Here is a 25,991-nt window from a genome sequence, read left to right on the forward strand (position 1 = left end):
GTAGGGAGGGACTTGAAACAATGCCTATAAAGACTGCTGCTCAGGCTACGGACTTCAGCATTCCAGACTCAGTGGGACTTCTGCTTTCTCTTCCACAGGGCTTCCAGAGCGACCCCTTCTACCACCTGTCGACCTACCTGTGCTTGTCGCTGGTGGTAGCCCAGTTTGTGCTGTCCTGCCTTGTCGATCACCCACCCTTCTTCCCTGAAGACCCCCAGCAGTCTGTAAGTTGCCGTGCCTCCAGCCCGGTGCCTCCCTTGTCCCTGTTCCACTTCTGGTCTCGGTCTCCCCGTGGAACAGAAGGGAGCTAGACTAGAGCACAAGCCTTTCATAATGTTTCATTCATTCTTTCATTCAGCAGAATGAGTATTGTATATCTACTCTATGCCATGGGTTGGCCCACTTTTTCTGATCAGGGCAAGACAGACAATGTTTTAGGCTTTGTGGGCCATATGGTTCTTCTGACATTCAACTCTGCTGTTGCGGCGTGAGCTTGGCTGTGTTCCAATAAAACTTCATTTGCAGAGACAGGCAGTGTGCCAGATCTGGACCAGGGGGCTGCAGGCTGTCAGCCCATGCTCTGTGCCCCAGCTAGGTGCTGAGGACCTAGGGTAAACAAGCAGATGCAGTCCCCATCCCCACGCAGCTAACAGCCAAGTCGAGGAACCAGACGTTAACCACATGAATTCTACAAACACGTGCAAAATTACCACTGGGGCCCTGCAGGAGGAATTCATGGCCCACGAGAGTTGACAACAGGGAGCCCTGAGCTAGCCTGTGAAATCAGGAAAGAATTCTGAGGGAGAGATCACCTCAAAAAAAAAAAAAAAAAAAGCTCAGCTATGCGAGTAATCAAGTGAAAACTCCGGTAGAGCTTTTTTGTTCTAGGAGAATGGAAGAAAAAAATCAAAAATTGATAATGAGCCATAATGGTACACATATGGTGACGTAGGGAGTCTTGTGCCCTGTTGGTGAAGGGGGTAGATGCATGGGAATTTTCTGGCAGGGTCTCAGGACGGATCCCTCTGCATCTTCTCGCCGTATTCCCTGAGGGATATGGTCGAGGATGTTAGTGTCTGTGTTATGCATGCTCCTGCTTTGAGAACTTCTTGGTCTCAGTATTCATAACAGTTGTTCCTCTGGGAAACAGTTCTTGTGGATGCTGTCAGACTTGTGGCGTAGTCCCTTTTCGCCTTGCCTGCTAGGAAGCACCAAGCACCTCCGCCAAGTAGGCAGGGCATGTCAATGAGCACTCTCGGGACCAAGCTCATGGACCGTTCCTCCTGTCTTCCTGACCTTGGTTCCCTTGCCTTACGTTGGCCATGGAACACGAGATCGAGTCCTCCCTCCACCCCGACTCTTGTCTTTACAGAACCCATGTCCAGAGGCTGAAGCTTCCTTCCCCTCCAGGGTCATGTTCTGGTGGATTTCTGGGTAAGTAAAGTAGCAGGACAGGGGCTGAGGTGGTGCCCCCACCTCCTGCATTTGCTGCCCTTATTTGTCATCCCACCTTTCCCCCCGAGACGTTTCCTCCCAAGCCTATGGAGGTCAGCCAGGCTTTCTTCCTCCCAGCCTTGGTGCTTCTCTGTCAGATTTCAATGTGCCCAATATCCACATACCGTTCCCATTCCTCCACTGGAGTGAGGTCTGGGTTTGAGTCCTGGCTCTCGCTCTTAGCCGACCCATATGGCAAACATTCAGAGTCTCAGTTTGCCCCTCTGAAAAGGGGAACAACTCTACCTTCATTAAATGTAAAATGCTTAGTGCTGGTGCGCAGCAGGTGCTCAGCAAAATTGTATCAATTACTTGGCTTCATGCATTCCACCAACGCTAAGAAGCACCTACTGTGTGCTAAACACCGGCACTGAGGAGGTAAAAGACCACATCTCTACTCCCCAGAGGCTCCCAGGCTGGTGGAGAACAAAGATGTTTCTCCAGGTCCAGCGTGCCAGGCGCTCAGGGTGCGCCCACATTGCTGGGTCCCCTGTTGGCCACACTGCAGTCAGATCTTGGTAGCACCTGGATTCGAATCCTAGCCCCACCACTTCCGGGCTGTGTGACCCTGGGCAAGCTACTTAACCTCTCTGTGTCTCAGTCCCTGTGCCTGTAAAATGAGGATAATAATAGCATCTACCTTGTAGGGTGGTGAGGATTAAGTGAAATAAGTCTTGTGAGGCACTTAGCATAGCGTATGGCCCTTAATGAGTATTGTACAAAGTGGCTGGTAAATACACAAAGAATAGGATGCTCTAGGGGGTGAGGAATGGGTGGGAAGTGCATACAGGTTTGCTAACTAGCTCTAGAGAGGACCTAGCTCTCTGTCTCCCAAACATGGCATTTATGGACCATTCTTTAAGCTTTTTGCCTTATTGGGGTATTATTGTCCTCTCTTTACTTAATGTCTTTTTTCTGGAAATCAACTCACTTTTTATACTTTCATAAACTTTTTTGGTTTTTTAATTTTATTTTATTTTAAGATTTTATTTATTTATTTGACAGAGAGGAAGCACAGGTAGGCAGAGTGGCAGGCAGAGGGAGAGGGAGAAGCAGGCTCCCCACTGTGCAGGGAGCCTGATGCAGGACTCAAACCCAGGACCCTGGGATCACGACCTGAGCCGAAGGCAGACGCTTAACTGACTGAGCCACCCAAGCGCCCCTTCATAAACTTTTTTAAAAGGAAACTTTCTATCACTGCCAAGTTGGAAAAATCTATTAAATCACTTGCCATGTAGCTCTCCTCCCCCAAAAATTCCAGTGAAAACCAAGCCATGTTAATAACTTCTAGATCAGCACTAGATTGCCTGAGTTTGCCCTGGATTAAACAAAAAAAGGAACTTGGAGGGGCGCCTGGGTGGCTCAGTCGGTTAAGCGTCCAACTCTTGATTTCGGCACAGGTCATGATCTCAGGGTCATGAGATCGAGCCCTGCATTGGGCTCTGTGCTGGGCATGGAGCCTGCTTAAGATTCTCTCTCCTTCTCCGTCTGTCCCCCACCTCTCTAAAAAAAAAAGAAAAAGGAACTTGGAAAGTCTCAGACAGGGAACTAAGGACCAGCACCAAGCGAGACCTTTTCCTTGGTATTACCAGAAAGATCACAGAGACCTGAGAAGCAACACTCCCGCCACAGAAGTCTATAGTAATTAATTTCTTGTCTATGTGTGTTGGTTCACAAACTGGCCCCCATACCTGGAAGGCAAGGAGAGACTGAAGAAAGAGGAAGGCCATTCCTATTGGCAGGTGGCAGCTTTAATAAGCAAGGGAACTTGCGAGACTTGTCCTGGGCGGCCACAAGACGAGGAGATCTCTGCACCTACCCCGCCAGAATCTTAGTTTATGCGGAGGGTTCAACAGGGTTCAGTCCCATCTACCATTCAGATGGTCTCGATAACACATTGCTGTCTCAAGGCTGCTTTGTAATGGCAGAGTGGGCAGAACATCCATTCCAAGGACAGGGGACAGGTGAGGAGACTCCGATTGCCCCCGTCCAGCTTACGGGACAACCAGCGGTCACGTCCTCTCCATGACCTCCTCCAACACTGTGCCATCTACAATCATCTCACGTACTAGTCTCAAGTGTTGGGAAACTCTTCATTTTCAAGTGAGAAAACTGAGGTCTAATGATGGGAAGTGACTTGCCCAAGGTCACAGACCTGGTAAATGGCTTCACTTGACAAACCTTTTGCCCTGTGTCAGGAGGCGAGGATACAGAGGAGGAGAATAAAGGTAAATACTCTTTGTCTCCGTGGAGCCTACCATTCAATGGTAATGGAGAAAGACACTCAATAAATAACCAGACCAAAAAAGTAAATCATAATTGCAGCAAGTATTATAAAGAAAAGCTCAGGAAAGGAATTTATAACGGGGAAAGCTGAGGGTAGAATTCAGGTGTCCAACTCCGGACATCTGACGCCTAGGGAGGTTTACTTCCCTCACCACGCAGGTCGTCCCTTGTTTAAGTCATTTAATCTCTCTGAGCCTCGATTTTTTATTTCCTCATCTGTAAAATGGGTCAATAGTTATCACGTGAGATTTAATGAGATGGTTCTTTGTAAACTGGGAAGTACCCCACAAATGTTAGGTGTGGTTAGGTTAATTGCTTTCATTTTCCTGAGGGGCCAGCAGAGGTGCAGAGGGGTCTGGACCAGGTCAGGACCTTGCAGGGGGAATGGCCTCAGGAGCTTGCCCTGGTGACCTTTCACAGGCTGGTCTGGAGGGGCTACAGGAGGCCGCTGGGGCCAGAAGACCTCTGGTCGCTTAGCCGAGAAAACTCCTCAGAAGAACTTGTTTCCCAGTTCGAAAGGGAATGGAAAAGGAACCGCAGTGCGGCCCAGCGGTGAGTGTGTGAAAAATGAGAGTGTGGCCCCATGCCTGGTGAGCAAAGTCCATCATCTGGCCTCAAATACAACCCCAGACCCTACTCTGGGCTCCAGTGCCATAGTCCCCTACCTGACAGCCGATCCCACTAAGCAATAACTGACTAGGGTCAAGGGACGTTTCCTTCCAGAGAGCTTTGCAGGCTCTCAAAGGACACAGTGGGTGCTCCTCGGGGCCCCCAGAAGGAAGCTTGAATGGGGGGATGGCAGGCAGGAAACGGGGGCGGGCGGGGAGTAGGGGAGTGGAGGGTTGGGTGGTGGTCCATAACATGCATGCAGCTACTTACCACTTAACCTGAGGGATTGGTTTCCTGGTCCTCGGTTTTCTCATCTGTTCAATGGGCATGCCATTAGGCCCTGGCTCATAGCTCATGCGGATTTTGGAAACGAATTTAGTGAATACCTCAAAAATGGTAAAAGCTCAAACAGTATCCATTATCCAGAGGATTTCAAGCTCTTTCTAGTCCTGTCCACTCTGCCTCACTCCTGCCCTCTGTGGCATCTCTGGAAACTTCTGTGGTCCCCTCTGACTCTGAGAAACCCAGTCTGGGAACCTCTGACCTACCGAAAAGAGCGGTCAACATAGGATTCATTAAACGTGGGTTAAATGCAGTCTTGCCATTGCGTAGTTGATGGCCTTGGACAAATCACATGACCTTGGTGTTTCAGGGGACAGACAAAAGTGACTTAGCTCTGTGGGAAGAGTTACGGGGTTCTCCTGTATACTCTAGGATTTGGGGCAGTTGTTGTAGATAGCTGAATCCTACAAATTAGAAAAAGGGAGAGAGAGATGTCTATTGGCTCACATAATTGAGAAGGTAGTCTAGCTTCAGGTGTGGCTGGATCCAGGGACTTGCATAATGTTCAAATTCTTTCTCTCCATCTCTCAGCTCAGCTGATGTCTGTGCCGCGGCCTATCTCATATCCTGCCAGTGTAGCAACTCCTGCAAAATGAGTGTCTCTCCTAGCATCCATATAGAAAATGCTAGGGAAGGCCTCTGATTGGCTGGCTCCAGTCATGTGCCAATCAGGGACCAGTACCATAGCCAGGGTCAGGCCCCCATACTTGGCGGTCCCTTCAGAGCCACAGTAGGGTGTGATTCCGCTAAAGGGGTAAATGATATGAGCACATCAAAACAGCAACTCATTCTCCAGGCCTATCTTGCTGTCCTGCCCCTCCACTCATACAAGATTTTTAAGTGGCAGAATTCATTCAGAAGGACCCTCAAGGTCCTGCCCACTCTCTCCCAGCTGTCACCTCCCCTTGGGGCACGAGAACTTGGGGCACAAACATTCTTCACAACAGTTTAAGAATCCGTAGCAATTAACAGAAAGAAAGGAGGAAGGCATGGCCAGACCGAGACCCAGCTCAGTTATTTTCGGAGCTGACTGATTACACATGAAGAGAACTTTGGTTTTATTTCCAAAGTATTTTGCAATTCTGGGGGGAAGGGAGAGGATGTCATCCTGAGAAGTCAGGAACAAGCCACTTGCTGACCAGATGAGGTTCACAGAGGTATGTTTGGTCCACGTGGTGTTTACTGTTGTTGTTATTTGGGACTTTTTTTTTTTTAAGGTGCCAACATTTAAAACACTGGAGACTTCATGTAAAAATCTGGAATTCTGGTCTCTTTTAAAGTAGGCTGGCAGGGGATGCCTGGATGGCGCAGTCAGTTAAGCATCTGAATCTTGATTTTGGCTCAGGTCATGATCTCAGGGTCGTGAGACTGAGCTCCACATTGGGCTCTGTGCTCAGCGGGGAGTCTGCTTGAGATTCTCTCTCTCCTCTCCCTCTGCCCCTCCTCTGCTTGCACTCGCTCTCTAAAATAAATAAATAAATCTTTTAAAAAATGAAAAAATAAAGGAGACTGGCAGTGCTAAGTCACATCCCTAAATAGCAACAAGGGAGTGGATCTGGGTAACAGCTGCCCCAGTGGACAGGGCACACACTCTTTGCTTTGCCGCAGTCCACACGCCTCCCTTTTGCTCCCCCAACTTGGACCCTGGCCGCTCACTCACATCCCCTGCCTCTCCCTGTGGTCTTGTGCAAGCCCTGCACTAAATGGCCTTCAGTCCAGAGACCAAAGACCAGACGCCAATCTAGAGACCTCCCATGATGGAATGTGAGACCCGCTGGGAAGGAGGGAGCTGGCAACAGAGCCTGCAGGTTGAACACAGTGATTCAGAATTCTGGGGCGAGCAGCCAGAGCAGAATGGAGTGAAAAAAACCAGCTGGAAAGAGACCTTCATAGTCATCTCCTGGCCCACCCCATTTTACAGATGGAAACACTGAGGCTCAGGGGCGAGGGGACAGAGCAGGCATTTGAATCTCAGGCTCCTGGCTGTCCACCAGACCAGGTTGCCTTCCTTCCTTCCACACGTCTTTACAACTTTATACACCGGGCACACCTGTTAGGCCCTTGGCACCCGTCACACAACTGTTTTTTCCCAGTCATTCGGCAAGTATTTATTGATCGCCTACTGCATTCAGGAGCCGAATGTGGGGAGAATACAAGCGAAGTCTACCCAAGACAAATACATAAAGATGAGGGTTGGAGAGGGTAAGCGTGGCTTTGAAGGCAATGAACTAAACGATGGGCCGATGGGGAGAGGTGGCCAGGTGACAAGAAGGTGACATCTTTTTGGCATTTGAGACTCAAATACCAAAATGTTTGTGGGCAGCAGGCCATGCCCTCCAGAGACGCCAAACCAAACAAGAAGCTGGGCCGTGGTCAAAGAGGTGCTCTGTGCTCCATGAATTGAGATCTGGGCTCAAATCCCTGCTCGGTCCTTGATGTGTGACCTCAGGCAGTTGCCACCCACTCTCAGAGCCTCCGTGTCCTCCTAGGTACAACAGGGAGCCCATGACAGCCACCAGGCAGGGAGGGTAAGAAAAATCGATAAGCTGGTGCAGGTAAAGGGCTGATCCCAGGTCCCAGCTCTGTAAACAGGCACTGAAATTACTGCTAACCCCAGAGGTTGTGGGCGCTGGAAGGAGCGCTGAGAGTGGGACCAGCCCTGTCCTTTCATGCACAAGGACACAGAAGCCCAAAGAGGACAGTCGTCTGCCCCTGGGCTCTCAGCAGCTGAGGACCTGCCCGGCTGGCTCTCCACCACCCACCCTGCCGAAACTTCCCCAAGCTTCCACCTGTGGTTTCATCCAGACCAAGAGTGCCAGGGCCACGGACATCAGCTGTGATTCTAAACTGGTTCCAGACCAGCTCTAAACCACCTCCGGGCTAGCCAGTTGTGGGAGGGAAAAGGGGCAGCTTCATCAACGGCTTGCAAGGTACCTGGGCTCTGGAGGCCCAGGGCTGGGATCAAATCCCAGTGCTTCAGCTTTCCCGCTGCGGGCCCTTGGACTAGTTCCTTCTAAACCTTCATCTCCTCATCTGTGAAATGGGTGTAACACCTTGCCTGTCAGCTTCTTCGGAGGACTAAGGCGTGCCTGGCACCCAGGAGGTGCTCGATGCGTGTGCATTCCCATCACCAGCCGTAACGCCTTAGGGCTGCCCACCTGCCTGGCCCCTCCCCTGCCCAGTTGTCTCATAAAGGAGTCCTCTGGGGGACAGAGAAGAACAGGTGAGGGAGCAAAGCTGGATCCACACCAACTCGTCCCCCTCGCCAGGAAGACGGCCCTGTAATGCCTGGTCTTGCTGGACACTCAGCTGCCACCTGTAAGAATATTTAAAATACCACCGATGTGGTGTCTGGTGGGGGCCTGCTTCCTAGATGGCTTTGTCCACGCTCTGTCCTCACTTGGCAGAAGGAGGAAGGCGCTGTCTGGGGCCCGTTTTATCAGGGCGCTAATCCCATCCATGAGGGCTCCATCCTTGTGACCTAATCACCTGCCCAAAGCCCCACCTCCAAATACCACAACACTGGGGGTAAGGTTCCCACAGATGAGTTTGGGGGGGCTGGAAATGCAAACCTTCAGTCTGTTGCAATGACCCAGAGCCAATTTCTCCTGTCCCTGAAGGTGTGCCAAGGCGAGAGCAGCTAAAAGGAAAGGAAGCTGTGGTGTAGAGACCCCAGAGATGCAGCCCTTGCTGAAGCAAGAAGGGAGCCAGAGGGGCCCGCTGCTGAGAGCCATCTGGCAGATGTCCCGCTCCACCTTCCTCCTGGCGACCTTCAGCATTATCATCTGTGATGTCTTCAGGTTCTCTGTCCCCAAGCTCCTCAGGTGGGTCCAGGTCTTGGGGGCTTTGCTGACGCTGGTGGTCCCCTCCTTAGTGGTGTCCTTCCAGAGCTGGGGGCGGGTGGGGGGGGCATCAGCTCTCCTTCTGCCTCTGCCTAGTCCTCCAGAGCTCAGGGCCCTGAAGGGTGGGTGAAAAGGCTACTGAGGAAGGGAAAAAAAAAAAATAAACGAGAAAGTGACAAACCTCAGGGAGAGAAAATGAATGAACTCTAACCTGACTGTATCGGTTAGTGTTTGCTGTGTAACAAAACAGCCCCAAAGTGTTTTACAACCACGTCTCATGCTCATGATAACGTGGGCCAGCAATTTGGGCTGGGCTCCGCTGGGCCGTTCTTCGTTTCTCAGTCGGGTTCACACATGTGCCTGCGGTCAGCTGGGCGGCTGGCTGGGGACTGGCTGGTCTCAGATGGTCTCAGCTGGGACAGCTTGGCTCTGCCCCACATCCTCTTTCATGCTCCGTATGCTCTGCTCCGGCTGTTCTTCGCATGGCCCCTTGGCAGGGCTCGAAGCTTTGGACCAAGAGCTGCACTTTCTCTTGACGCCTCAGGCTTGGAGCTCACACCATCTCACCTCCACTGGGTTTTCTGGGCTGAAGCTGGTTGTACAACCAGCCCAGATTCAGGGAATTGCGTATTTGTTTGCTGTGGCCGCCATAACAAAGGATTACGGGCTGGGCGGCTTAGACAACACATATTTATCCTCTCAGAGTTCTGGAGGCTGGAAGTCCAAGATCAAGACTGATTTTATTCTAGGCCTCTCTCTCGGTTTGCTGTGTCCTCACGTGGTTTTTCCTTTGTGCATGCATGCCCGCTGTATCTCCTTGTGTGTGCACATTTGCTCTTAAAACGACACCAGTTAGACTGGACTAGGGTCCCACCCTAACAGCTTTCTTTTAACTAAATCCCCACCTGAAAGGCCTGGGCTCCAAATAGAGGTGCATTCTAAAGTACCAGGGTTTAGGACTTAGCACAGGTATTTTGTGGGGACACAATTCAGCCCATGACAGGTGGAGATAAAACGCTCACCCCTTGGTTGAAGGAACAGCAGTCAGGTTGAAAGTGAGTGCGTGCGGGTGGTGGGAGAAACCATTGCAGCCGTTTCGGCAAAGCTATCTACCATGCTGTCTGATCCTCCACACCTTGCCAGGCTCAGGCAAAGGCGACAGCCACGCGTGCCTTCTCTCACCACTTGTACCCTCCCTCTCTCAAAAGCCTTTTTCTGGAATTTATGGGCAATCCCACGACCCCAGCCTGGAAGGGGTATCTCCTCGCAGTGCTGATGTTCCTGTCTGCCTCCCTGCAATCGCTGGTGGAGCAGCACTTCATGTACAGGGTCAAGGTGCTGCAGATGAGGCTGCGAACGGCCATCACGGGCCTGGTGTACAGAAAGGTGAGCCTTAGGGGTGAGGGGTGGGTCTTTCCTGTCCCCCCAGTCTTGTCCCAATTTATGTATAAACATTCTAGCCAAGAAGGGTCATATCATATCATCTGTGCCTGAAAATGCACTCATTCATTACTTTACTCATTCGTAGTCACTCTCACTACACTGTCACCTCCTTGGTTATTTCCCTAAGACCTTGAGTGATCTGACCCTGGGACCTCTCCAACTCTTTCACATCACATACCTTCTCTCTTGCTCAACCTACTCCAGCCACAAACATACCAGGCAACCTCCCACCTCAGGGCCTTTGCACTTGCAGTTCCTACTACCTGGACACACTTTCCATTTCTTTTAATGTACCTACCTTCCCCTCGTCCCCCCATGAGGAGAAGGGGCTAATCTAGGGGCTGTGCAGAAACCAGATAGAAGTGGGCTGTCAGCTGTGTTACCAGGCAACACTGCTTATGGTAAAAATGACTCCTGACCTACTGGTAAACTCATTAGGGCTGAAACTTCTGTCAGTGGAGTACGAATACCTGGTGGATAGCCATGGCTTTGGGCTTCTCTTGGTGCAGTGACTCTTATCCCCTCGGGAGCCCTGGAAGTGAAGCCCACAAGACGATCTGCCGGGGTCTGGAGCACCGGAGTCAGGGCGCCTCAGTCCCCATGAGAATCCTTTCGCACCTGTGCTGTTCCCTGGGGGAGAAACAGAGTGGAGGGAACAGCTCCTGGATGGCTGCAGGGGCAGATCCCCAGATGGCCTGCCTGCTGGGTTTCAGACCCACATCTCCCCACCAAGGGCACCCGAGCTCAAGCTTAGGGAAGCCTTGCTCATCTCTGGAGAGGTCAGACCCCGGCTCTTCCTGCTGGGCTGCCTCCACATTAACCGCATTAACCGTGTCTTCTTATTTTCTACATCCAATGCTTTGCTATCAGGGGCGTTGGCAACCTTGGAGGGTCTCTTGCCCAGCCCAGGGCTAGCCAGTGCCTAGAGGTAGTAAATGACTCACTGGGCGCATACTTTTCACATGCCAACCAAACAATCCAGAACTCACACTCCCAGTCGCCCCCTTGATGGTGCTCTCAACACTCTGGGCCACCACACACCTGCCCTCTTCACCCCAGGGCCAGGTACTGGACCACAAGGGACAGCTCCTGGGTCCCAGAGCCCACCGAGATTATTCAGACGAGCCAATCCTGCTTCCCCTGCTTGGCCCTTCCTTCCTGTGAGAATCACAATAAAGGCCCTGGTCCATAGTTTACCTTGCTAATAGGTAATAATAATAATTGAATAATATTACTGAATAATATTTTAAAACATTTCTTCCTAACACTCCTCATAATTGTCATTAAAGAATGAGGTATGGGGCACCTTGGTGGCTCAGTCGCTTAAGCTTCCAACTCCTCTGATTTTGGCTCAGGTCATGATCTCAGGGTCCTGGGATGAAGTCCCGGGTCGCTCCCTGCTCAATGGGGAGTCTGGTTCTCCCTCTGCCTCTCTCCCGCTCATGCGCAAGCATGTGCGCGCACACTCTCTAAAATAAATAAATAAATAAATCTTAAAAAAAAGAAGAAGAATGAACTATGTAAGTCTTTATTTAATTTTCCTTCCCAACTCAAACTCTGCTCCTGGGAGAACAAGCCACCTGCCTCTGTTGTTCACAGCTATGTTCTTAGTACTCAGTTCATTGTGAGGTCCATTGCAGGTACTCAATAAAGATTTGAAGATTTTTTTTTTAAGGTTTTATTTATTTATTTGACAGAAAGAGAGAAAAAGAGAGCGCACAAGCAGGGGGAGCGGCAGGCAGAGGGAGAGGGAGAAGCAGGCTCCCCACTGAGCAGGGAGCTCGACACAGGGCTCAATCCCAGGACCCTGGGATCATGACCTGAGCCGAAGGCAGATGCTTAACCGACAGAGCCATCCAGGTGCCCCCGAAGATTTTTTTTTTTTTTTGGAGATTTTCTACTCATTCATTCGGGCTCACTCCTTCACCCCCTTACTTCTTCCCTCACACACTCAGCAGAGAGGATTGCAAATAGAACCTCACATTCAACAGGCTGGCTGGGGTCCACTGTGACCCCAGGGCCGGGGCACATCTGAGGCTGCCAGAGAACCAGGTTGGGGTGTGAGGGGCACATGAAATGCCTGCAGGGGTTGGTCTGCCACCCTGTCTAGCTCGTGCCTGGCCTTGGTCATATCCCAGATTCCAAGCTTGGCCTAGCCTTTAATAAGCCCTCCGACTTTGGGCAAGTTGGTCAACTTCTCTGTGCCTCAGTTTCCTTGGCTGTAAAATGGAGTCATTCTGCATTTCACTGATTCTCGTCTCACTTATTTAACCCTTCTGAAATCAAGATGTGTCTCGTGTGTTTTAAGTTAATTGCACTGATTTTTTTTTCCCCTTAGTGATACAAAAATTGAGCGTTTTATCCATGGCATTGCAGATGGAATGAAATGCGGCGGTCCCTGCTCCATCTGGCTGTGGGATGTGCTCCATCCCAGAAAACGATGACACTCCTCACTTAGCACAGGGCCTGGGACGTAGGGAGCACTCAGCAAAGGACCACCATTATGGTCATAAACCCCAGGGTTTGACGTATTATGCTATTGACTTATCATTCCAATGCTCTAGGGATCTCAGAGCATTTCCGTTTTTGTCATCTCTCTGAATTCTCACGACGGCCCCCAGGAGGGCGGCTTAGGAGGTTTACTGGCCCATTTTACAGATGAGTGCACAGAGACCTGCCTCTGCCAGCAAGGGCAGACCAGCTTTGACCCAGGCCTGCCAGGCTGCCGTGCCCTTGCTCTGTCTGTGCTGTGGGTCCCCCTGCCTCACTCCACCGAACTCGTCCTGTCCTTCCCTCCGACTTAGGTCTCGATCCTCCCACCCTGCCCAGGTCCTGGTCCTCTCCAGCGCTTCCAGAAAGGTCAGTGCAGTGGGTGACGTGGTCAACCTGGTGTCCGTGGATGTACAGCGACTGATGGAGAGTGTCATCTACCTTAACGGGCCTTGGATAACAATCATCTGGATGATTATCTGCTTTGTCTATCTCTGGCAGGTATGCCATAGTTCAGAGACCCCTAGGCGGGGGTATCAGTGGCATATTGACTGTGAGCGTGGAATACTCCCCAATTCCATCCAGTGGTATTCGCTCACTGTACATCATGGTGACTGTACCGCATCTCCTCCTACTGTCCCGACCCGACCCCATGGGGCATGGGGCCAGGACCCTCTCTGACTTGCTACCCTGTGTCCAGGGCCCAGCATCGCTTCAAACAGTTCCTGACCTGCAGTACATAAATGTTAGATGTGAGGGGTGCCTGGCTGGCTCAGTCGGCTGAGCATCCGACTCGTGGTTTTGGCTCAGGTCATTATCTCATGGGTCGTGAGATCAAGCCCCACGTCGGACTCCGTGCCCAGCAGGGAGCCTCAGTGAAGATTCTCTCCTTCTGCCCCTCCCCCCTCTCAAGCATGTGCTCTCTCTCCCTCTTTCTCTCTCTCTCTCCAAATAAATAAATAAATATATGTTAGATGTTATAGTTAGGAAGAGAGAGGGCAAGGAAAGACAGGAAAATGCAGAGCATATGAGCGCACAGACCCTCCCCCCTCCCCCCCCCAGCAAATCTGCAGAAGACACACCCATCACTTCCCTGGCCTTTCAGCAGATGGTCCCCTAACATCAGTGGGTCACCCTGAAATCTGGCTAAGTGGGAGGATGGACATCAAAGTTGCCACAGTTAGCAACTATAACATGTTTTCCAAGTGATACTATTTTTGCCAGAGAAAGTTTCACCTTACCCTCACCCTCCTTGGATTATTTTCCCAACCCTGGCTGGGGGCTGGTGTTTGCCTTCTGGGCACTTCTCCGAAACTTGGCCACTGGGTGGCACGATTGTTGCATAAATGAAACTGGCTTGCTCAGTTGTTAAGGAGATTACAGAAATAGAGTCCTTACAGGCTGAGAGGGGAAACTGAGGGCCATGGTCTGAAGAGCGGTGGGGTTTCTCTAGAAACTGGATGTAGATGACCTTGAGTGGAATTTCAGTCACAACCTCTTAGAAATCATTTACCCTACCCCTCACCCCCACATTTTCCAGATAGAGAAACAAAAGCCAAGAGGGAACATAACTGTCCCAAAGTCATGAAGCTGGTGGGGGGTTAGGGCTGCCAGACAAAACACAGGACGTCCAGTTAAATACGAATTTCAGAGAAACTGAATAATTTCTTTATTCCCAAATATAGCATGGGATATACTTATACTAATTTCCCAAATATAGCATGGGGTATAATAATTATAATATAAATATAAATATATATTATGATATAATAAATATAAATAAATTATATATCTAATATAATATAAATGTAATTTCCCAAATATAGCATGGGATATACTTATATTAAGAAGACATTTGCTGTTTCATCTGAAATTCAAATTGAACTAGGTATCCTATGTTGTGGGTTTTTTGGGTTTTTTTCCTGCTAAATCTGGCAACCTTGTCAGGGGTAAAATGAAGACTCGGATAATAATTGATTGTATGACATGGGCACTTAGTATATGTGATGGGCAACGCTTGATTTCCCTTTCACAGATGAGGACACTGCAGCTTAGGGAGGGTAAGTAACTTGCCCAAGGCCACACCAGTAAGCGCCAGGGCCAGGATTTGAACTCAGACCCTGATTCTGCAGATCCGACTTCACCGTTCTGGCCAGACATGCACCATTGCACTGTCCTGTGTAGAAGCATGACCTGTTTGAATATAACTCCAGTACGACTAGTGCATTGTTCCCCTCCATGACAGAGAAGGACTCCATCCTCAGCAGGTGTCCATTGACTGCTCTCATCAGCTTCCTGGCGTCCCTTGCCTTAGGACCCAAGTCTGACCAAATCCCTTGGGGTTGTCAGCTGCACTCTTGGACATGTCCTGTGGCATCCCACCTGCTCTGTCTCCAGCTTCTAGGACCCTCTGCCCTCACTGCCATCGCTGTCTTCATGAGCCTCCTCCCTCTGAATTTCTTCATCACCAAGAAGAGGAAACAGCATCAGGTGTGCTATTTGGGAGAAGGGCCACGCTGGGCAGGAAGTGGGAAGGGGAGCCTGCAGGTCTTGGGACTGGCATTGGTGAGGTGCAGGGAGGTGAGGAGGGGAGGGGACATGGTGGCGTGAGCCTTCCCGTCACTCAGACCTTCGCCTTCCACCCAGTACCCCCATCTCGGGTACTTGATGCACCCCTCCAGCATTCGGGCCACGAGCCAGCTTTGATGCATCTTTTTCTCACATGCCATCTATCAGCAGATGCATCCAGAGCGTTGCCCCTGTCTCATGCTCCCTGGGTCTCTGCTTCTGCCCTCATCCCTTCCCGGGCCTCTTCACACACCCCTCTCAGCTCAGAACCACAATGGCTCCCATCTCCTTCAGAGTCAAAGCCAAGATGCTGAGGTGGCCAGCAGGCCAGCTGGGATCTGGCCTCACCTCCTGGCCCTCTGCCCCGGCTCACTCCACCCCCCCACTGCCCTCCTCCTGATCCTCAAGCTCCACTCAGGGCCTTTACTCCTCTGGTTCCCTCTGCCTGGACTGCCCTCCCGCAAGACGTCCCAGTCTCCCCCACCCCCACCCCTCACTGGCCCCTGATTACCGTAGCAACGTGTCCCTCCCCTTCACACCCAGCTGCTCATCAACTTGGCCCGTGATGTCTGCTTCCATAGCACTTGTCACTTTGTGCCTGGCTCTTCTGGCTGCTGTCTCTCTTTCTTGCGACTGGAACCTTCGCTGCAGGAAGAAATAGGCACTGATGCAATCTCAGCTTCTAGAATGACGCCTGGCGCTTAGAAGGAGGGAAGGAGGGAGGGCGGGAGGGAGGTCAGGAGGAGGAAGGTCGGTCTCACATACACTGTTGCTCCAGCCTCCTGTCTGGCCTCCTCTAAGACCTTCTCCACACCGGCCCCTGTGACGATGCACCTCCTCGGTGAGACACAGGGAAACACAGCCCCAACTCCTCTGCCTGACCTCCAAGTCCCGCTACGGTCCAGCCCACCTCCCCCAACCCCCACACCCTCCCGGACCACACTGCCTGTCCTCTGGGTCATGCTGTCCCCTCCATCTTCCCCATCCACCTCATCCACCCATTCTTTGTGTGCTCAGCACCTCCTCCTCCTCATAGCTCATGCGTCACTCCCTCCTCCAGGAAGCCTTCCAGATGTCACCACACCCAGGCTGATTCAGGGCTCTGCCTTTTCCACCCCTTTCCTGGTCTTTGGGAGCTTCCCTCTGTGATGGCGCATCATCTGTCACCCACGGCAGAAGCACGGGGACAGGGGGGAGGAGGCACCCTGTGGTCCAGGGGCAAGATGACAGTGATTTGGGCCAGGACAGTGGGGACAGCGATGCTGAGAGGCAGACAGCTTGGGTCCTGGTGTGCAGGAAGAATCAACCGCATTTGCTGAAGGTGGGGTGTGATGGTTTTGCAGAAGGAGAATTCTTGACATTTCCCTGACCTCTGCCCTCTTCTTCCCTCTGGTCCTAGGAAGAGCACATGGGGCAGAAGGATTCTCGGGCGCGGCTCACCAGCTGCATCATCAGGAATATGAAGACCATCAAGTCCCATGGCTGGGAGGGAGCCTTTCTAGAAAGAATCCTGCGCATCCGGGGCCAGGAGCTGGGCGCCTTGAGGACCTCCAACCTCCTCTTCTCTGTGTCTCTGGTGTCCTTCCAAGTGTCCACGTTTCTGGTGAGGTCACCCTGGTCTCTCGGTAGAGCATAGACTAAGGGAGGGAATGCTCGGGGGGGATGAGGTAGGCGGAGCCCCCTGCCGCCCCGACCCGCCCCCCGCCGGCCAGATCCTGGAGCTTTTCTTTGCAGACCACCCCATCCATCAAAATGTACCTCTCCTAGATCCTTCCCTCTGTCAGGGATGCTTGCTTTGTGCAGAGTTAGCCAACCACTTAGACGATGCCCCCGAAGGCGGCGGTGGCTAATAAGGTCCGTCTTTCTCCTGTAGAAGGTTCCAGGTGTCTGGCATGGGGACGAGGCCACAGGGGCGGGAAGCTGCAGAGGGAGAACCCCACGTCCACACTGACGCCGGCTGTCACACGGGTGCAGCGGCCCCACAGGGGGCACGGGGCCTGTCCCGTTCTCCAGTTCATTTCACAAACTGCTGCCCGATCAGCCTTCCTAAAGGCACGGCTCTGACTCCAGTCACGCTGTTGCCGACAAATCTGCAGTGACTCACTGCTGCATGAATAAATAAATAATCCAAACTCCTCATAAGATATTCAAGGCTGGTGGCAGGTGGGCCTTAATCAGTATTTCCAGAAGGATTAGAACCCGCCACCCCGGGGGTGGGCATCTGATGTCGCTGACACAATCAACACTCAGAACCACAAGTACCATCACTCAGAACCGTGAGAGCTCCCTGGCAGGATCGCTGAGTCACCATCACACCAAAGGACCATGCGTCATCACCAAGTGACACCTAGAACGGAAACACCGCCAACACCTAGAACTGACATCACCCAGTGACATCCGGAAATGCAGATGCCACCACTGTCCAGGGCCCTCCCCTTGAGTGCTACTGATGCCCGCAACTCCAGGGTCATCTCCAAGGCGTTCTAGAACCCCAAGTCCCACCCACATCTAGAACCTTCCACATCCTACCAAGATCAAACGCCATGGTGTCCCTGGATGCCTGGGACCAACAGTTGCTGGTCCTAGAACGGGGGCCGCACACGCAGCTCCCTTCACCAAAACACTCGTATTCTTTAAGAAACACTTACACAGCTGCATGAACTAGGAGCGAGGCCAGGGGGCTTCGCAGAATTTGGGGTGAGGGGTGGATGGAGGAGAACATTCCAGCTCATTGTCACGGCCCGTGTGCCCCGCCCCAGGTCGCACTGGTTCTGTTTGCTGTCCATACACTCACGGCCGAGGAGAACACCATGGATGCTGAGAAAGCTTTTGTGACCCTCACAGTCCTCACCATCCTCAACAAGGCTCAGGTTTTCCTGCCCTTCTCCATCAACGCCGTGGTCCAGGTGAGGCAGCGGGGCGGGGAGGCCCCCTGGGGGCAGCCTTGCAGGGGTGTAGCGGGAAGGCCCGACTCCATGCAGCCCCACGCTGCCCACAGAGCAGGAGGCCGGACAGGGGAGGGAGGAAGAGGCAGGGAGACAGAGCAGGGAAGCAGGGAGGGGCAGAGGACCCAGTGTCGTGCCAGCCTGCCCGTTCGCTTTCCATACCCAGCATTTTTATGTGGATTCTCTCCCCTTGCTGTCCCCACTCACACTGAGCCGTGACGGAGTTGAGAGCAAGTTGCCTTGCTGACGCGTCCCCATTTAAACGGCCGCCCTAGGTGGACGAAGTTTGGAATCATTTCTGATAATGGTCTATGACTCCCTTGGAAAAGCCGCCATCCTCCTCCTGGGTCTCAGCTGCAGGATGGCAGCCCGATTGTCCCTGTTATGCTAATAAGGGGGAGAGGGGCTGGGAGGTCATTGTCACCCTCATGGTCCCCACCTCCGTGCGCACTGTTTCATGTGACCCAGAAAGCTTTGTGCTAATGCCTGGCAAATGCGTCGAGCTTGGGAGACCGGAAGATTTTCCACATCCTGAGGCACCAGACACCCGAAGCCTGAGTTCTTTTTTTTGCTCTTTGGGCATCAGTGACCCGGGGCTTTGGTTTCCCCAGGCCCGGGTGTCCTTTGACCGTCTGGCCGCCTTCCTCTGCCTGGAAGAAGTGGACCCTGGGGCTGTGGACTCAAGTCCCTCCAGATGCTGTGAGTGCAGAGTTCGGCAGGAGGCGTGCGGGAGGGATGACGGGACCGGCAGCGCCCCTGCAGCCCCCCGACCAAATGCCAGGGTCCCAGCTGGGGCGGGCTGCTGGCGCCAGGATGGCCCGTGCAGACAAGGCCGGCAGCCGGGTACCACGGAAACGGGCGGGGATGCTGCTTTCTCCCCAGTCATTCAGCAGTGACTCGTGAGCACCTACTATGTGCCACTCTGGGCGGACCAGGTCCTTGCCCTCGTGCGGAAAGGCCAGGGAGACAAGCATGGCCATGTGTACCTCGAGCTAGAAAATAAAATCGGAGAGGTTACGGGCACCGCTGTGTGATGAGACTCACCAAGCACAATTGGTTTCCCCATTCCGCCCCGCAGCTGCTGGGGAGACCTGCATCAGCATTCACGATGGCACCTTCGCTTGGTCCCGGGGGAGCACACCCTGCCTGCACAGGTATGGCACGGCCTCCCTGCTCACTCCCCTCCCGTCAGCAGGAGGAAGATGCGAGAGGCTCCAGCAGCTTCCAACAGCTGGGCACTGGAGGGTGGGTTAGTCTGCCCTGGGGCTGACAGGGAGACTGGTAGGACCAGCCCCGGGCAGAATTTGGGGGAAGCAAGACTCCTGGAGATGGAAGAACAAGACTCCTAGAGATGGAGAACTCCTGGAGATGGGAAGCTCAAACCCCATCTAGAGGCCCAGGGGACAGAGTGAAGAAAACAAACACAGGCACTGCTCTCTTGGGGTTGACCTTCTGATGGGGGCACACAAATGAGAAATCGGGGTAAGGGAGTGATGTCGAGGGAGAGGCATGAGTAGTAAGGTGATGATAAAGGGAAGGGATGAGGCTTGCAGGTGTCTGGGAGAAGAGCTTTGTAGGCAGTGGAAACAGCAAGTACAAAGGTCGTGAGGCAGGAATGTGCCTAGACCAAGGTTTATCTGGCTCAGCACTGTTGACACTTAGGGCTGGAGATTTCTTTGTTGTAGGGGCTGTCCTGTGCCTTGCAGGATGTTTAGTAGAACCTCCAGTATCTACCCACCAGCTTCTAGCAGCAACCCCCCGCCAGGTGTGACAAATGACAGTTGGGGGAGCATAATCCCTCCTGCTTGAGAACCACTGGCCTGCGGCCTTTGAGAAATAGGAGGTCAATGTGGCCGAGGCAGAGCAGCTAAGGGACGGAGCAGTAGGAGGTTGGGCATCCTTCATGAACTGCTGGGACATTACCTTTTCTCCTGAGTGAAATGGGGAGCAGTGGAGGGCTTGAGCCAAGGGAGCCTCATGATCCCCCTTGGGTTTTAACAGGTCCCTGTGGCCACAGGGTGGAGGATGGGCTACGGCCCACGGGCAGGGGCAGAGGGCAAGTGGTGAGCAGCCTAGTGCAGTAACCTAGACGAGAGCAAGGCCGGTAAACCCTCCTGCGACAACAGAGAGTGTGTGTGTGTGTGTGTGTGTGCAAGTGTTCATAGGTGCAAGCAGGTGTGTGTGCACATACAGGTGTGAGCATGTGTGCACGTGTGTGAGTTAGAACAGGTGTGCTTGTGTGTCTTTGTAAATGTACGCACGCATACGTGTCCGTGCGTGTGTTCGTGTTTGCACATGTGTGTGGTATGTGTGGTGTGCATGTGTGCACGCGCTTGTCTGTGTGGGAAGCTGCATGTGTGTGTGCCTTATACGTGTGCGCTTGTGTGCGTGCACGTGCGCGTGCTTGGGGCAAGAAGGCTGCTTGAGTCGCCGGACGGACTGGGAGAGCGAAGGATCTCCGGATGAGTTGCCAACGGGAAAGGCCGGCTCCGTCTGAGGTTCCAGTCCTGCACAGACTCAGGCTGGGCCCCAGGGACATGTCTCCCCTCCTGTGTTGCCAGGATCAACCTCACTGTGCCCCAGGGTCGTCTGCTGGCTGTTGTCGGTGCCGTGGGGGCAGGGAAGTCCTCCCTGCTGTCTGCCCTCCTTGGGGAGCTGTCAAAAGTGGAGGGATCGGTGAGGATCAAGGTGAGGCTGCCCCCCTGCCTGTCTGCTAGAATGTCTCCCATTCTAAAAGCCCTCCCTCTCCGCCCCTTCCCCCCCCCACTCCTGTCCCCTGCCTCCCCGCTTCTCCTTCTTCTCCAAAATCGCTCCTACCTCATCCCTATCAGCCTTTTAATGGCCAAATGAGTTTGCATTTTAGGGTTCCGTGGCTTACGTGCCCCAGGAGGCCTGGGTCCAGAACACGTCTGTGGTAGAGAATGTGTGCTTCAGGCAGAAGCTGGACCCGCTGTGGCTAGAGAGGGTCCTGGAGGCCTGCGCCCTGTGGCCAGACGTGAGCAGCTTCCCTGCAGGGGTCCACACCAAAATTGGGGAGCAGGTGAGGGTCTCGGGGCCCGCTTGCCACAGGGAGGCATTGGAGCTGGGCGCTCAGGACCATGTGTCTCCCTGACCTGCGGGGCCGTGTGGAGGGAGGGACAAAGAGGAGACAGGGGAGCTGGGAAATGGGGCAGACAGGGGGTCTCGCTCAGGGCCAAACACATAGGAAGAGTTCAATCAACAGAGGCTAATGAGCGAATGATTGCAAATAGAAACAAAAGCAGAGGCGTGGTAGGGATTGGTGGAAGGCGGCTTTCAGCAACAGGGCATCAGGAGACCTGGGCTCCCATCCTGCCCTGCCCTGCTTTTCTGGGTGACATTGGTCAAATAGCTTCCCCTCTCTGGGCCTCACCAAAGGGTCTGGGGCAGAGATATCCAATAGACAGGATTTATGCATCTGGAGCTACGGATTGGGCAGGGGTCAGTAAACTATGACCCCCAGGTTCAAGTCCAGTCCACTGTGTGTTTTTGTGAATGAAGTCTTATGGGGACACGGACACGGCCGTTCATTTACTGGCAGTGCGTGGCGACTTTGCATGATGGGCAGAGATGAGCAGTTGTCATGGAACTGGGGTTAAAATAGTTACTGTCTGGCCCCTTACAGAAAAAGTTTGCCCCGCCCTGGATTAGGGAGTGGAGAGTGAAAAGGTAGGAGCTACTATTAAGGGAATGAGTGGGTTTCCTGGCGAGAAGAGGAGAGGACCCGGGAGAGGGTCTGGAGGTGCCTCTGTATGGCTGAGGAGTGTCCATGGAGGAGGACAGGGCATCCTGGAGGCCAAGGGAGGGTGTTGCAGAAGGAAGGAGTGCCTGTTGCCCTTCACTTCTGTCCTACTGTCACCTCCTAAACCAAACCTGTGCTCCCCCAGGAACTGCCCACCCACCCCCATCCACAGTGACCAGAGCTCCATCCCTCCAAAGCTCAGATCCCAAACCATGGTGTCATCCTTGATTTTCCTTTTTTTCCTACACCCATACATCTGATCCCTTGGCAAATCCTGTTGGGTCCACCTTCAGAGCAGACCCAGAGTGTTCTGGTATCGTCCGTCATCAATTCTCCCCTACATGGCTGCCCTGCTTGTTTCTGTCTTCACACCACATAGGCTAATCCTGGTGCAGCAGCTAAAGGGATTCTGTTCAAACGTAGGGCAGACCACATGCTTCCTCTGCTTGAATCTTCCAAGGTCTTCCCATCTCCCTCAGAGTCAAAGCCAAAGTCCTGACGATTGGCAACAAGGCTTCTCAAGGTCTGGCCCCACTTATCTCTCTGACCCCACCTCCTATCATTGCTCCCCCTTTTTGTTTCACTCCAGCCACATGGATCTCTATGATATTCATTAAACACCCAAAGCACGTTTCCTACCTCAGGGCCTTTGCACCTGCTTTTCTCGCTGCTTGTAAAACTCTTTCCCAGGGGTCCACATGGCTCATCCCTCACTTCTGTCAGGTCTCAACTCAAACGTCCCCTTAGTGGAGAGGCCTTACCTGACCACCTTACCCCGCATGCAACCCTGCTCATGCCTGTTCAGCATACGCTCTAATTCTACTTCATTATCCTTCATAGCATATAACACCTACCCACAGGTGATATATTTCACTTGTTGGTTTATTGATGATGTGTCTCCCACCCCACCCTCGTTAGAGTGTAAGATGCATGAGAGCAGGGGCTGGGTCTTGTTCATTGCTGTATCCCCAGAGCCATGTGGAAAATGGGAGTGGAATGATTGAATGAATGAAGGAGTGAATGAATGAATGAATGAAAAGAAGGACTGGGTTGGACAACAGGGAGATGACTGGTGTCCCTGAGGAAGGCAGGACCATACGGTGGGGAAAAGAGAACACAAGCCAGACTCAAGGGAGAAGCGGGAGGGAGGAGAGAACGTAGGGGCAGAGTGTGCGGACCTCTCCTCCAGGAAGCGAGGCTGAGTGGAGGCTGAGGGGGCCGCTGCATTGCGAGTGTTTGAAGCTGGAAGTTGGCCCCAGAGGACAGGCACAGTGAGCTGGCCCTCACTCTGATGAGCAGGTGTGCACCAGGCCCCTGTCCCTCTCCTGTGGCCACAGGGCATGAACCTCTCCGGGGGCCAGAAGCAGCGGCTGAGCCTGGCCCGGGCTGTGTACAGGAAGGCTGCCGTGTACCTGCTCGACGACCCCCTGGCAGCCCTGGATGCCCACGTTGGCCAGCACGTCTTCAACCAGGTCATTGGGCCCAGCGGGCTGCTCCACGGAACGGTAAGTCCTGGAGAACATGTCAGTGTTCACAGGGCAAAGGCAGGGGAACGTCCTGACCCCTGTCTGTCTCCCCAGCGCTCTCCTCCAGGTCTCATTTTCCCCTACAATGGTCAGCTTTGGCTCTGACAATGCTGTATGACAAACAACCCCCAATCTCAGTGGCTTACAACAGTTCATTCTTGCTTTGGGGCCCGTGGTTTGACTATTCCAGCTCAGCCTCAGGTCACTGGCCAGGTTCACGGGAAGCCTGTGTCTTCTTGTTTCGGGACACCGTTCGAAGGAGACCCTCTATTGCTCTGCTGAGACAGAGAGAAAGAGGGCAGGAGTACAAGAAGGGGGGCTGCCCCACACTGAGCCCCAGGACACTGCCTGCCCCTTCCCCCCAGCTCTCCCTGGAAGACTGGGTCAAACACAGGAGTGTAATTTCTACCCCTTCCCCACCCAGACGCGGATTCTCGTGACCCACGCGCTGCACGTCCTGCCCCAGGCTGATTGGATCGTGGTGCTGGAAGATGGAGCCATCGCAGAGATGGGTCCCTACCAGGAGCTCCTGCACAGGAAAGGGGCTCTGGTGGGCCTTCTGGATGCAGCTGGACATCCAGAAGACAGCGGAGATGGAGGTACTGGCCGGTCTTGGCCGGCTGTGTGTGCCTGGCTCCCGCCACCCTTGGGGAGAAGGCTCCAAGGACCCCACTGGCGTGACTGGAATGCCCTTGGCCACAGCATTCATGGGGGCCCAGGCCTGGAAGCAGATGGCTCTCTGAAGAGGTCACACATCCCCTCAGAGCCAGTGCCACCTTGTGTGAACGGCGCTAAGGTCTTTTACGTACATTATTTCATTAGATCTGCACAACGGCCCTCGGAGGCACATGCAGTCTTTGCTGCCCCACTAACGGGCAAACTGGGCAAAGACAGATTTTCTGAGGACACAAGATTAGAGCTTTGGGGTTGTTCAAATCTGATGTCTGGGTTCCTAACTGCTACAGAGACTGAGCAAGGTGGTCACTTGGTGGCTCGAGGCCAGAAAGCCCACGACACGCTAGCTGGGGCTTCTTCTTTTTTTTTTTTTTTTTAAGATTGTTTTTATTTATTTGTCAGAGAGAGAGAGAGCATAAGCAGAGGGAGAAGCAGGCTCCCTGCTGAGCAAGGAGCCCAAAGCGGGACTCGATCCCACGACCCTAAGATCATGACCTGAGCCGAAGGCAGATGCTTCACCAACTGAGCCACCCAGATGCCCCGTAGCTAGGGCTTCCAATGACCAGAAAACACAATGCGTGCTGGAAAAATGACCACACATTAGAAGTGAAGCCGCCGATGCAAGCCCACCCACAGTGAGTGGTCCTCCCATGCGTGAGCTCATTTAATCATCACAATGCCTCTGTGAGGTCAGGGCTGTCTTTGCCTCCATTTCTCAGATGAGAAAACCGAGGCGCAGAAGTGAAGGAACTAGCCCAAGCTTACATGGCTTCTAAGTGGTAGTGCTGGGATTTGAACCCGAGCAGCTTGACTCCAGAGCATGTGCTTTTCCATGAGTAGGCTGGATGCTGCCCCCCGACTCCCCGCCACCATGACAAAGCAAGGACACACAATCAGGGGCCGCCAGCCCCAGGCTCTGCCTTGGCTACAAACATCTGTTGAGCAGTGGCTCACCTTGGTAAAAATCCGAAGTGTTGACTCACAGTGTCACCCTCCTTGAATTTGGAGATGGAACCCGTCTGGCCTGGGGGACAGTCAGAGGAAGGGTCCTTCCTCGGGGAAGTGACTCCTGGGGTTGGCTGGCAGTTACTAGAAAAGAACACTCCAAGCACAAGGAACTGCTGGGGCAAGGCTGTCACACCATGCACGGTATTTGCTCCTGCTTTCCAGCCCCAAGTTCGTAGCAGGTGTGCCATAGTGTTTGCTGAGTGAATGAATGAATGAATGAGTGACTGAAGGAATAATGTTCCCGGAAGAACCCAGGGAGGATGGAGAGCGGTTGCAGGAGCCAGATGGAAGGAAACAGGTGCTCACACAAGTTAAAGTCATATAGCCAGCAGGTGTCAAAGCCAGCGTCCGGACCCCAAGTACTCACCCCCATCACGTGACAAGACTCCTTTGACCTTGCAGAGGCAGAACTCACGACCGAGGCCAAGGACCCCAGAGGCTCAGCTGGACGTGGGAGGCCCGTGGGTGGACCCAAGAGGTGAGTCCACTGTGGTGCTGAGCACAGGGAGGGCACAGGCTGAGGCCGTGTGGCAGGGTATCCGGGTCACCTGCTGCATCTCAGGCACGTAAGGGCGGCCCAAACTACTTTGGACCCCACGCCTGCTGAGTGCCCGCCATGGTGCTCAGCTGCGGGATACTTCACCTCAACTATTTGATAATCAATTGGCTGAAATGATCAAGTCCCCAAGTGGCCAGTTCATAGAATGACCAATGTGCCCACAAATATGACGAATGCCTTACAGTTTGTCAAGTGGTCTCATTGCCATAGGGGAGCAGGACTGACTCCAAAGAAAGATCCTCACCATAGTTGTTAAGGACCTGCCTGGCCCTGTTGTTCATCATGCTTTGACAGGCTTGCTGCACCAAGGGCTTGAGTCTACACTCATGGGATCACTTGGCACAGGCCAGAACAGAACACAGGTGGGGGTTCACCACAAGGCCTGCTGTCCCCTTTTCTCCAGCCCCCTCCAGCCAGGCCATAGCTGGACTCATTGTGACTGTC

The 25,991-nt window shown here is 53.1% G+C and overlaps 1 protein-coding gene and 3 long non-coding RNA genes across 7 annotated transcripts in view; 1 reads left to right on the forward strand and 3 right to left on the reverse strand.

The window, feature by feature from the left end:
• The window catches only part of ABCC6 (ATP binding cassette subfamily C member 6), a 47,650-nt gene that overhangs the window by 5,822 nt on the left and 15,837 nt on the right, over window positions 1–25,991 (forward strand). The window contains exons 5-20 of the mRNA XM_081819971.1: window positions 99–224; window positions 1,373–1,434; window positions 4,201–4,332; window positions 8,352–8,555; window positions 9,782–9,959; window positions 12,846–13,007; window positions 14,904–14,996; window positions 16,474–16,677; window positions 17,834–17,980; window positions 18,631–18,718; window positions 19,098–19,173; window positions 20,581–20,707; window positions 20,883–21,059; window positions 23,117–23,284; window positions 23,730–23,904; window positions 25,391–25,466. Coding sequence (XP_081676097.1) covers window positions 99–224; window positions 1,373–1,434; window positions 4,201–4,332; window positions 8,352–8,555; window positions 9,782–9,959; window positions 12,846–13,007; window positions 14,904–14,996; window positions 16,474–16,677; window positions 17,834–17,980; window positions 18,631–18,718; window positions 19,098–19,173; window positions 20,581–20,707; window positions 20,883–21,059; window positions 23,117–23,284; window positions 23,730–23,904; window positions 25,391–25,466 — 2,195 coding nt within the window. The remainder of the gene's footprint in view (window positions 1–98; window positions 225–1,372; window positions 1,435–4,200; window positions 4,333–8,351; window positions 8,556–9,781; window positions 9,960–12,845; window positions 13,008–14,903; window positions 14,997–16,473; window positions 16,678–17,833; window positions 17,981–18,630; window positions 18,719–19,097; window positions 19,174–20,580; window positions 20,708–20,882; window positions 21,060–23,116; window positions 23,285–23,729; window positions 23,905–25,390; window positions 25,467–25,991) is intronic.
• Window positions 5,766–9,813, reverse strand: LOC145721585 (uncharacterized). Its single transcript, XR_014145346.1, has 2 exons — window positions 9,596–9,813; window positions 5,766–8,688 (listed from the first exon to the last, which is right to left on the reverse strand). It is a non-coding gene; the product is annotated as an uncharacterized LOC145721585 (long non-coding RNA).
• Window positions 9,820–16,496, reverse strand: LOC115937320 (uncharacterized). Of its 2 annotated transcripts, none has more exons than XR_014145348.1 (4): window positions 16,095–16,496; window positions 15,586–15,719; window positions 11,323–11,485; window positions 9,820–10,646 (listed from the first exon to the last, which is right to left on the reverse strand). It is a non-coding gene; the product is annotated as an uncharacterized LOC115937320 (long non-coding RNA). The 2 variants fall into 2 exon arrangements; XR_004072620.2 differs by lacking the exon at window positions 16,095–16,496 and adding an exon at window positions 15,840–15,962.
• The window catches only part of LOC145721583 (uncharacterized), a 7,099-nt gene continuing 1,649 nt past the window's right edge, over window positions 20,542–25,991 (reverse strand). Inside the window, exons 2-5 of one of the 3 annotated variants that reach the window (XR_014145343.1) lie at window positions 25,356–25,483; window positions 24,935–25,069; window positions 23,452–23,583; window positions 20,542–20,674 (exon numbers count right to left, since the gene is read on the reverse strand). This is a non-coding gene — a long non-coding RNA (uncharacterized LOC145721583). Of the gene's footprint in view, window positions 20,675–23,277; window positions 23,584–24,934; window positions 25,070–25,355; window positions 25,484–25,991 lie in introns of those variants that run through there. The other 2 variants (XR_014145342.1, XR_014145341.1) reach the window with 2 other exon arrangements.

Source organism: Leptonychotes weddellii, chromosome 5, assembly GCF_054177405.1.
Source record: "Leptonychotes weddellii isolate Sample4059 chromosome 5, ASM5417740v2, whole genome shotgun sequence".
In the NCBI taxonomy this organism is placed as follows: Eukaryota; Metazoa; Chordata; class Mammalia; order Carnivora; family Phocidae; genus Leptonychotes; species Leptonychotes weddellii.